The sequence below is a fragment of the Myxine glutinosa genome, chromosome 9 (genome assembly GCF_964187855.1).
Source record: "Myxine glutinosa chromosome 9, kmMyxGlut1.1, whole genome shotgun sequence".
Lineage (NCBI taxonomy): Eukaryota > Metazoa > Chordata > Myxini > Myxiniformes > Myxinidae > Myxine > Myxine glutinosa.
The window spans coordinates 59164762-59177176 of NC_136269.1; the positions used below are offsets into that span (position 1 = coordinate 59164762).

The 12415-nt window shown below is 39.5% G+C and overlaps 1 protein-coding gene and 1 long non-coding RNA gene across 3 annotated transcripts in view; one reads left to right on the plus strand and one right to left on the minus strand.

The window, feature by feature from the left end:
- Positions 1-5286: 5286 nt before the first annotated feature.
- Positions 5287-11322, minus strand: LOC137415219 (uncharacterized). Its single transcript, XR_010982021.2, has 2 exons — positions 11194-11322; positions 5287-5934 (listed from the first exon to the last, which is right to left on the minus strand). It is a non-coding gene; the product is annotated as an uncharacterized LOC137415219 (long non-coding RNA).
- Positions 11135-12415, plus strand: part of TIMM50 (translocase of inner mitochondrial membrane 50) — a 173510-nt gene continuing 172229 nt past the window's right edge. Inside the window, exon 1 of one of the 2 annotated variants that reach the window (XM_068100800.2) lies at positions 11135-11334. In XM_068100800.2, the coding sequence (XP_067956901.1) occupies positions 11262-11334 (73 nt within the window). In that variant the 5' untranslated portion in view covers positions 11135-11261. Of the gene's footprint in view, positions 11345-12415 lie in introns of both variants that reach the window. The other variant, XM_068100802.2, reaches the window with a different exon arrangement.

A 12415-nucleotide genomic window follows, 5' to 3' on the forward strand; every position in this document is an offset into this window, starting at 1 on the left:
TGATTTATTGATTAATCATTTCATCTATTAATTATTTATTGATTAATCGATTAATTATTTCTTGAGTAATCAATTAATTATTTAATTTTTTATAAATGACTTATTTAATTAAATTTCTAAAAGATACATCTTCGGATGAAGCACTAGTGGTTTAGTTATGCGATTAGCCAATTGATTATGAAAATATTTTGTGATAATCTTTTATTGATTTTAATTATACAATTAATCAATCAATTAGCGAACATCTCTCCCTCCCAATGCAGCCTCAATGAGCTGCACTGCGGTATTGCCGGGCGCCGGAGGCGCACCGGCAATGCCGCGCTGCAGCATATTTAATTATTTGGCATGGGGCGGTGTACTTTGAATGTATGTGTACTTGTTTTCTTTCTTGTTTGTTTGTTTGTCCGGGCGATATCTCAGCCATCGTTTTGAGCTAGGAAGCTGAAATTTCGGCACAATAGTGAGCAAGTCCTTTGTCAAAAACGGTATTTTTTGATTTTTGAATAATCAATTAATTAAGGAGTTATTTAATTATTAGCGATTAATTAAGTACTTATTTAATTAATTAAATTTCATTTCTCTTCTGACCATTAACTCAGGCACCTTTTGAGTTAGGAAGCTGATAGTTGGACATGCCAATGACCAGGTGATTTGGCTGCAAAGGCTATTTTTGATTTATTAATTAATCAATTAATCAATTAATCGATTAATTATTTAATTATTCACTTAATGACTAAAAATTTTTATTTTTAAGTTACAGATTCTGATGAAATGGTGGTGGTTTATGTGTTCTCTGACCGAATTGATTAATAATTTAATTTTTTCATGATTATTATTTATTTATTTTCATTATTAATCATTTATTGTACACCGCTCCTTTCCTATGCCATCTCCAGGCATTGCAAATCGTCATTGCCGGGCACGGAAGGGGGCTCGGCAGTGACGCACGCTGAAAGAAAGTACTCAGTTTTCACTCTGGTTGTTTGTTTGTTTGTTTTCTTGTTTTCTTGTTTATTGATTAATCGATTAATTATTTATTGAGTAATCAATTAATTATTTAAATTTTTTATAAATGACTTGTTTAATTAAATTTCTAAAAGATACATCTTCCGATGAAGCACTAGTGGTTTAGTTATGCGATTAGCCAATTGATGAAGAAAATATTTTATGGTAATTGTACACCGCACCTTTCCTATGCCATCTCCAGGCATTGCAAATCGTCATTGCTGGGCACCGAAGTGGCCTCAGCAGTGATGCACGCTGAAAGGGAGTACTCAGTTTTCACTCTGGTTGTTTGTTTGTTTGTTTGTTTTTTTGTTTTCTTTCTTGTTTTCTTGCTTTCTTGTTTGTTTGTTTGTCCGGGCGATATCTCAGCCATCCTTTGAGCTAGGAAGCTGAAATTTTGGCACAATAGTGAGCAAGTCCTTTGTCAAAAACGTTTTTTACCTTCGCAAAAGCGGAAGGTTATGTTTTGATCGCTGTGTATTTATTTGTATGTCTGTGTGTGTGTGTGTGTGTATGTTATTCGCATAACTCAAAAAGTATTCAACCGAATTGCATGAAATTTGGTGGGATGATTGGTTATTATACGGGACACATTTGATTAGATTTTGGGAGCAATCGGGTCAAAGGTCAAGGTCAAGGTCACGAAAAGGTCAAAATCGTATTTTTACCATAGCGCGGTCAATTTTTATCCAATTGGCATGCAACTAATGCCAAAATGTTCAGAATTCAATGCCCGATCTTGTTTTTCATAACTCGGTCAATTCTTATCCGATTTGCATGAAATCAGCACCAAACTGTTCACTGTTCTGTTCCCTACACTCCCATGCCAAGTACAGAACAGTAGCTGCGGCGAAGGTATGCGCTCTACCGAGTGCCCGTTCTAGTTTTGTTTTTTGATTAATCAATAAATTGAGGAGTTATTTAATTATCAGCGATTAATTAAGTACTTATTTAAGGGGACCGAAAAACAACAACAACCACGGTTCCCGAAAAAGGCCAACCCCTGCTTTGCGGGGAAAAATGGCCTCTAAAGGTGGTTATTTATATATGTATATAATTAAGTACTTATTTAATTAATCAAATTTCCTTTCTCTTCTGACCATTGCCCCAGGCACCTTTTGAGTTAGGAAGCTGATATTTGAACATGCCAATGACCAGGTGATTTGGCTGCAAAGGCTATTTTTGATTTATTAATTAATCAATTAATCAATTAATCGATTAATTATTTAATTATTCGATTAATGACTAATTTTTTTTATTTTTTCAAGTTACAGATTCTGATGAAATGGTGGTGGTTTATGTGTTCTCTGACCGAATTGATTAATAATTTAAATTTTTAATGATTATTATTTATTTATTTTCATTATTAATCTTTTATTTATTTTCTTTCTCATTTGGCCAATATCTCAGGCACCTTTTGAGCTGGGAAGCTAATATTTGGACATGACAGTGACCAAGTGATGTGGCCATCAAGGATATTTTTGATTTATTGATTAATCAATTAATCGATTAATTATTTATTGATTAATTGATTAATTATTGATTAATCAATTAATTATTTAATTTTTTATTATTGACTTATTTAATTAAATTTCTAAAAGATACATCTTCGGATGAAGCACTTGTGGTTTCGTTATGCTATTAGCCAATTGATTAAGAAAATATTTTGTGATGATCTTTTATTGAATTTAATTATACAATTAATCAATCAATTAGCGTACACCTCTCCCTCCCAATGCAGCCTCTATGAGCTGCACTGCGGTATTGCCCAGCGCCGGAGGCACCCCGGCAATGCCGCGCTGTAGGATATTTAATTATTTGGCATGGGGGCGGTGTACTTTGAATGTATCTGTACTTGTTGTACACCGCACCTTTCCTATGCCATCTGCAGGCATTGCAAATCGTCATTGCTGGGCACCGAAGGGGGCTCGGCAGTGACGCACGCTGAAAGGGAGTACTCAGTTTTCACTCTCGTTGTTTGTTTTCTTGTTTTCTTGTTTGTTTGTCCGGGTGATATCTCAGCCATCCTTTGAGCTAGGAAGCTGAAATTTCGGCACAATAGTGAGTAAGTCTTTTGTCAAAAACCGTATTTTTTGTTTTTTGATTAATCAATAAATTGAGGAGTTATTTAATTATTAGCGATTAATTCAGTACTTATTTAATTAATCAAATTTCCTTTCTCTTCTGACCATTAACTCAGGCACCTTTTGAGTTAGGAAGCTGATATTTGGACATGCCAATGACCAGGTGATTTGGCTGCAAAGGCTATTTTTGATTTATTAATTAATCAATTAATCGATTATTTATTTAATTATTTGATTAATGACAATTTTTTTCTTTTTTAAAGTAACAGATTCTGATGAAATGGTGGTGGTTTATGTGTTCTCTGACCAAATTGATTGATAATTTAATTTTTTTATGATTATTATTTATTTATTTTCATTATTAATCATTTATTTATTTTCTTTCTCATTTGGCCAATATCTCAGGCACTTTTTGAGCTCAGAAGCTAATATTTGGACATGAGTGACCAGGTGATGTGGCTATCCAGGATATTTTTGATTTATTGATTAATCAATTAATCGATTAATTATTTAATTATTCGATTAATTACTAAAAAAAAAAAAAAATCCAGTTACAGATTCTGATGAAATGGTGGTGTTTTCTGTGTTCTGTGACCGAATTGATTAACAATTTAATTTTTTAATGATTATTTATTTATTTCCATTATTAATCATTCATTTATTTTCTTTCTCATTTGGCCAATATCTCAGGCACCTTTTGAGCTGGGAAGCTAATATTTGGACATGACAGTGACCAAGTGATGTGGCTATCAAGGTTATTTTTGATTTATTGATTAATCATTTAATCGCTTAATTATTTATTGATTAATTATTTATTGATTAATCAATCAATTATTTAATTTTTTATTAATGACTTATTTAATTTGATTTCTAAAAGATACGTCTTCGGATGAAGCACTAGTGGTTTAGTTATGCTATTTGCCAATTGATTAAGAAAATATTTTGTGATAATCTTTTATTGATTTTAATTATACAATTAATTGATCAATTAGCGTACACCTCTCCCTCCCAATGCAGCCTCTATGAGCTGCACTGCGGTATTGCCAGGCGCCGGAGGCACCCTGGCAATGCCGCGTTGCAGGATATTTAATTATTTGGCAAGGGGGCGGTGTACTTTGAATGTATGTGTACTTGTTTGTTTTCTTTTTTGTTTGTCCAGGCGATATCTCAGCTATCTTTTTGAGCTAGGAAGGTAAAATTTGGGCACAATAGTCAGCAAGTACTTTGGCAAAAACGGTATTTTTAAAAATCAATTAATTAATTGATTACTTAATTATTATCGATTTATTGAGTACTTATTTATTTTCTTTCTCATCTGGGCAATATTTCAGTCACTTTTTGAGCAAGGAAGCTGATATTTGGACATGACAGTGACTAAGTGATTTGGCTGTAAAGGGTATTTTTGATTTATTGATTCAATTAAATATTTAATTATTTGATTGCTTGCTTAATTAATTTTCAAAAAGTTTCAGGTTCCGATGAAACAGTGGTGGTTTAGGTATTCTATTAGCCAATTGATTAAGAAATTAATTATTTTACAATTATTATTTATTTATTTTCATTATTAATTACTTATTTATTTTCGTACTCATCTGAGCAATATCACAGGCACCTTTTGAGCGAGGAAGCTGATATTTGGACACGACAGTGACCAAATTATTTGGCTATAAAGGGTATTTTGATTTGTTGATTAATCAACCAATACATTAATTGTTTATTGATTAATTAATTAATCGATTAATTATTTCATATTTTCGATTAATTGATTATTTAATGAATTTTCAAAAAGTTACAGATTCGGATGAAACACTGGTGGTTCAGATATGCTATTACAAATTAATTTCATGATTATTATCTATTTATTTTAATTACCCAATTCAGTCTCCACATGCTGTACGGCGGCATTGCCGGGCGCTGAAGGCTCCCCGACAATGCCGTCTGTTGGAGGATATGTTATTTATTTATTTGGCATGGGGGCAGTTTACTTTGAACGTATCTGTTATTTTTTCTTGTTGTTTTTGTTTGTTTGTTTTTGTTTGTTGTTCTTGTTGTTCTTGTTGTTTGTTGTTCTTCTTGTTTTCTTGTTTCTGTTGTCTTGTTTGTTGTCCCGTGTTGTCCAATGATTGAGGAACAGGTGCAGCTGTGCCCCATCATTCATTAAATATTCTATAAAATAAACAATTCACAAAAGCAGAAAAACAATATGTATCTGGTTTATTTCATCAATGGTAACTGTAACTAGAACTAATAGTGACAACAAAACCGAATTGATATAACAATAAATATTTAGATGATCATAACAATATGTATTGAAGCTTGATGCTCACTTTGAATTGATGAAAAGATTAAGAACCAACAACAACCAACAGGATTTTTTATTTATTTATGAAAAGATTAAGAGAAAAGAGAAAATGTAGAAAGTCATGAAGGCAAAGGTATACTTTGGTATATCTAAGCTTGGATGCAGCCAACTTAAATCCAAAACCAGGCCCCTATTCTCAACAAGCCTCTTTGGATATGCACAGGTCGAATAATATCCCAAGGAATTATTTGATGTCACCGAGCAGTGCAACACCACGCAAGATCCAGTGATCGGGTGATTGGGCTGTGTGCAGATATATAGCTGTGATGTAGGTAAGATCAGTGCGACAAGGTTTTTTGTACACAGGGCAGACATAAAGACGTGGGTCCTTTGGTGCTGTCGAGTTGATGGAGTTGATGGTTGATAAATGTGCACCACAGGCAATTGCGCAAAAAGGACTTTGGGTATTGACTCTGTGAGACGGCAATTCCGTCGGTCCCAGGCTGAGCCATCCGAGTAAAGGCCGTACACGTACACCCCTTCCTGCAGTTGACAAGTATTGGGTGTGGAGTAAAAGACAAAGTGAAGAATGGAAGAGCCAACTTCTGCATCCAGAAAAGGTCACTTAAAGATAACAATGTTCTATTGTGAACACGACTAGATGCAGGAATATAAGTGACTTTAGCTCAGTGCTTTATAATGTGCAGTCTCTGTATTGACTTTTTACTATTTCCAAACTTGACTGTTTTTGTGTGTGAGACATCGAGTTAGAGATAGATATCTTCACCAGGTATTACAATTGATTACAACACAAAAAAAGGGCAGTGCACATTGGACACAGTTTTTCACAATTTTATGTCAACACGATAGATAAAGATATAGCCCAGCAGATATGTGAAAAAATTGTGCTTTTGGTGATACAAGCATGAAATTTTGAACACTGATAGAGCATACTACTAGGAAGATTTTTGGATATAGGGGCATTCAAATCTTTTCCTAGGGACAAAATGGCGGCCATTTTAAAAATGGCCGTTTACGGATAATAAGATACACAGTACCGATGTCTATAAAACTAGATTTACTTATTGCTCAAGCACACCTATGATGTTTTTTTCACGTAAACAGGTTGTAAGATCATAATTAAATGTCAACAAACTCACATAACATTTATTTGGTCCTTATTCTTTACAAAAATAATTACTTTTTGAGCTATTTTGAGCAAACTCCAGAAACACAATGGAAATGAAGTGAAAATGCCACATTAACGCTGTGGAAGTGACTTTCACTATAAAACAGTCTACAAAACAGTCTTCCACATGTTTGTGTATATGTAACAGGTGTGTTATTCCTCCTGTATACTATCGTGTGCACTCCCCTGCACAGTGACACAGAGCTGAGCACTGGAGTGCGGCCTTAACACACTTGCACTGTTTCCTGCAACCCTTCTTGCATCCACATCTAAGCAATTGTCGGCATGCCTCAGTTGCCTCTGTGAGGGTTGTCCAATATATCCCCCAGCCGTTATTACTCTGTTTCCAACCCCATTCACTTGGCGATGGGAGCTCAGGTGCGCAAATCATCATCTGGCCCCAACAAAAGCCGGCTTGGTAGGCAGCTCTCTTGATGTGTTGTCTGAGGGCTTCTTGCGTTGGTGGGATAGCCTCTATTGATCTACCAGTCTGGGTGAAGAGATGCTTGCGGGCATCGTTAACATGTTCCTGGCTGCTTGTTCGATCGTAGAGCAGAACAACAAAACGCTCCAGTGGATCCATGTTGTCATTTGCAGTTGAAATGGTTGGTGTGGCAGCCAGTGCGCAGAAAGCTGAGGTGACCTCATCATAGGCTTTCCATGTTTCCCATGCTGTTTTCTTCCCCCTTCCGCCGAAGCAGGACACGGTGTCACACCCAGTGAAGGCGTGGAAGAATGGCAACCCTCGGCACTTGTTTGGTCCCAGTGCCACAGCCATCTCGTGAGCTGCCAAGTGCCTGAAATTCTTCCCTGTGCCAAAAGCAACCCAGAGTTCATCGATGTCAAGATATCCAGTTGCTGCCACTGCAAGGATCAAAACATCTGTGTCCACTGTGCGGATTGACACCTTGGTATAGCCCTGTCTGACTGCATCTTGGACATGGAGTAGTATCCTTGTATCTGCCTCCTCGTGACTACACGGGGAAAGACCAGTAACATCTCGTGGCTGTGTACAAAAAACTTCTTTGTGGTTTGTGGTGACGATTTGCTTGTCAGTCTCAATGTTTGCTATCCTCGTTGCTAGAAAGTCAAACAACTCCACCTTGTTCTCGTCTATGCGAAGGAAGGCCTGCCAGTTTCGAGGGATGGAACTAGATGGCTCAACTCGTCTCCTGGTGCCTTTACCCCTCGTCTTCCTGGTGTCGGCTTTCAAACTGTCTGGGAAATATTCATCCCAGATAATATCAACCCTGCTCTTATTTTGTATCTGAGATGTGATGTATGGCAAGAATACTAGTGATGCATACTCAGAGAAGGTCTTCGCATTACGAGGTGCCAGCATGTTCACGATGGCTGCTCCATCCAGGATCATGACTTCAACAGGGGGGCTTACATCATCATTTTCCCGTGAGGTGATCAGATCTTCTAAGCACCCAACCAGATCAGACTTGGTTCCAAGCCGGATTTTGCCCATTTGTGACAATGCAGGGGGACAAGCTTGGTTTTCATGTGCAAAGAATTCATCAAGATCTCCATTCCGTGTCTGGGATGCAATAAACAGCCTGGAGAACAGAACGCAGTCATTCTTCAGAGATACCACCTTCAACTCTGTTCTTGACTTCTCTCTGACTGGGGGTCGGCTGAAGAGAGGGAGATTGTTTCTTTTTATTGGGTCAGTGATAGGCTTTGTCTGATGTACAAGCCTCTCGTTCACATATGTGTCATACTGTTCTTTTCCCAGCTTCTCGATCTGGTAAAGGGTGTTGATGACTGCTGGGTCTGCCAGGTCTCTGCTGATCATAGAAGAGAGGCAGCAATGAAGTTAAGGCCACACTACACTCTGGTTCTTCTGGAATAGACTGCTTGCTGGCATGGTATCCAGCCCATGATACTGTCTCGTCTCCCTTAAGTGGTGTGTCAGATAGCACTGTCTTCTCCATCTGCTCCAGCCACCTGTCAAAATGCAAGATAATGAACACAATTAAGAACAAACAAGTCCACACAAGTTAACAAGTCTTGGTTATTTAGGTACACATATAACTGTCCACAGTTCAAACACAATAATCAGTTACCTGTACTCAATCTGCATTGCTTCAGGGATGAGTTGGCAGTTGCTTTTGTTGGGACCCGCTAGCTTGGGTACAGGTGGGTCACATTTACCCAGAACAACAGGAGGTACGATGGTGTATGACTGTGGCAGGTGTGCATCTGTTGTTGATGTGTCATCTGGGTTTACCCGTTGAACTCCATGGCTATCGCTATTTGGGTGCTGGAAAAGTGAAATGCCAGTGCCATGGAAGGAGTCGTGGGCACTTGTTGAACTGGGGTTATGATCAATGTTATCCACTGCCCCAGTTGTGAAGAGGTCACTTTTTAGCTCAGGGGGGCAAACTGTACCCTCATTTTGGAAGAAACGGCAGATTCTGTTCCCCAAGTCCGTGGAGATGCTAAGCACCCTGTCATAGGAGATCGAGAGACCCAGGTTGAACATAGTATCAACCAGGTCTCTTTTTTGAGTCTTTGTGTGGATAAGGGTGCCCAGGTACACAGGCAGGGGAGTCTCCCGATTGTGACTGTGCCTCGTGGACGTGGTAGTACTGCTACTCTCTCTGCGGCGTGAGTAACTGTTGAACATAAGGAGTTGTGAGATTGTGAGAGTAGGTGTTGATACCGACGAGTGGCTTGACTGCTCTTGGATGTTAGGACCATTCAAGATCATAGAAACTAGTGATACAAGCGAATTAGGTACCGAATGTTCTTGGCAGTGGGCTTCAAATGAACCACTAAATGTTGAGTTCATTTTCAACATGTCTCTACGAACTATATTTGCGGCTCTAGCAAGACAAACTCCATCACTGTCAGTGTCGTGATCACATGCCTTCTGAAGGGCTGAGCCAACATCCTGGTTGAAAGCAAGCAGAATATCTCGACCGGACATGTGCTCCTCTAGGTCTGGAAAATATGTCATGATTCGATCTTTGAGTTTGGTGGAGTGGACACGCCTGGTCAAGACTGTTCCAAGCTGTTCCAGCCTGGTGGTGTATAGTCTTGCTAGGTCTACCAGCTTGAACACTGGTGTCACAAGAGCATCTGTGCGGGCATCATCGATGTAGGACACTAGCTCTCCAAGTGCTATACCGTGATTGATATCATCTTGTTCATTCAGTGTTGTGCTTGTGGCCCTTGCTTTGTTATAAAGTGACACCAGACACTTCACGTGGTACTGTGCATCTTGTGCTATAAGGTCACCTGCACTCAGTTTAGCAAGAAGTGCCTGATCTCCTAGTTTCAGGGCAGCTGTCCTGACATGTTTATCGAGGTCGAAGGTGGAAGCTTTTCGCAGAGAATTAGTACCCGCTGGTTTGTCACAAAAGAAACACTTTTCAGGCTGTGGCTGTGTGTGGTCTACATGTACTCTGTGACGGGTGTACTTTCTTGAGACACTTGCGGTTTCTTCACTAGACGTTTCTCTTTTTTGTGCCCGATGCAGTTCAGTTTTGTTGTATTTCAGTCTGCATGAATCATGCCACTTAGCCTTGTGGCTCTGGAAGGTGGACTGGATACCTTCACCATCGTCCAGGCGGGACAGTTCTAGAGATTTTGGCAGGCAGCCCATCTGGCTGAAGGTGAGGAGATAATCTGCAAGAGTTTGGTATCCGGACCCTGTGGTTCGCTTGGAATCAGCTGGACAGGCAAGGGCCTCATCGGTGACCTCCTGACATAACACACACTTCTCCCAATCTGTCAGATAAGGCATGTTTGTTCCAGATGTACTAGGGCTTTGGGGGTCTAATAGCTTGAAATTTTTGTTGGCCATTGTCAATTAAGCATTATCCACCACCACCATCCAATCAATATACAAATTGGGAACCAAATCTAGGTAGCTACTACAGTCAATGAGCGAAGGTGCAGTGCAGTCGAGTTATCATCTGAAAAAGAAATACATACATTATTATCATAAATATAGTAATTCGCTTTCGTAACTTTTCACTAGCCTTGCATTGTTCCTTATAGTCACCTAGTCTATGATAGGAAAGTTCATAAAGCTACATCAAAGTTGTTCATATAAAGGTATTGAACCAAAATTACACCCAGGAGAAATCAGATAGTCATGCAAAGTTAAATAATTAAACCGCTAGACCAGTCCTGTCTATTGCAATGGTAAACCATTTGTTCTGCCCCTTATAGGCCACCGTAGATTCCAATTTTGAACCCAGTATGAAGGTATTGCATAGCATGTACATGACAATTTATAATATGCTCATTACATTGTGTTTCAATAGCAGCACAAATGACAAGTCTGAAATAATAGGTAAATATGTCCTTCTTAGCCGCCATTTTGTAAAATGGCCGCCATTTTGGGCCAAGGAGAAATCTGGAATGCCCCTACATCCAAATTTCACTGTAAGGGTATGCCCTAACTGTGTGCCAAGTTTCATGCTTGTATCATCAAAGGCACAATTCTACCACAATTCTTCACATATCTGCCGGACTAATAGAGACCGAGACAAAGACAGTGATAGACGAACAAACACATAGTCTACTCGACAGTGTTCGGCAAGGTGGCCAGTGCAACATAACTTGGTCTGGAACATTATTCCAATAAGCCAAACCTTTGGTGAGGAATTGATGTCCTCTTTCAAATGCTTCAGCACCTCATCGTGCAAAGTGACAGAGTCTAATGCCCAGCCAGCCCTCGTGTGCTCTTGTCACCTCCTGTCGCATTGCTGTCAGGAAACCTGCCAAAACGTGTGGTGAGCTGTTGTGAGTATATGAGACATCTCAGTGAATGAAAAGTAGTATAGAGTGGTTTTAAAATGGAGTAAAACTAGCAGAGGTAACTGGCATTGCCGGGAAACGCAGGGTCACTTCGCTGACGGGAATATTAAGAGAGGAGGGGAGAGAAAAGAGGGGAGCGAGAGGCTGGGAAGGAGAAGGGAAAGGGTATGGGAGGGGGAGAAGTGGTGGAGGGAAGTGAACTGGAAGGGGGGAAGGAAGGGGTGAGGGAGAGGTGGAGGAGGTGGGGAAGGAGAGGAGAAGAGGAAGGGGAGGAGAGGGGCAAATGTGATGGGGAGGGGATGAGACAGAGAGGGGTAGGGGAGAGACAGACAGGGGTGGGGGGTGTGGGTGGGAGAGAGAGAGAGAGAGGAAAATGGTGAGGTGATTCTGGTGGGTAGATGGGTCTTAGGGGTCTTCAAGGGTCTCTGATGTTTTAAAGGGTTTTTGAGGTCTTCAAGGTTTTAAAGGGTCTTTCAGGTCTTAAGTGTCTTTGGGGTCGAAACTGTCTTCAGGGTCTTATAGGTCTTAGGGGTCGTTAAGTGCCTTTAAGGATATTTATGGGTCTTAGGGATATTTGGGGTCTTAAGGGTCTAAAGCGTCTTTGGGCTATTCGGGGTGTGAGGGGGTCTTACGGGTCTTAAAGGGTCTAATCACTCAATCATGTAAAAAGTATTTAGTGGGGCGTCTTAGGGGGTCTTTAAAGGCAGATGTGGTGGTTAAAATACCCTTAGGACCGTCCATGGGTCGGACTTGGTCTATATGTCAAATTCGGTGGTTATCAGCCCATCGGTTTATGCAAAAAACGCGAACAAACTGACACAGACATCCAACGAATTTTATTTAATAGATGGTGACTGGAGGCTATGCTAGTTTTGATTTATTTAATATTTCCCAGGTTTTTCCCATTTTCTCTGTAGCATGGGGACCCTGCTCTTGGGATGTACCAAGCCGCATTATCACTAAGGAAGCCATGGAAGTGGCTTAAGCACTCAACTCAACTTACTCACAGTACCCAAGAAGACTTAAAGCCATAATCACTGCCAAAGACGCTTCTAC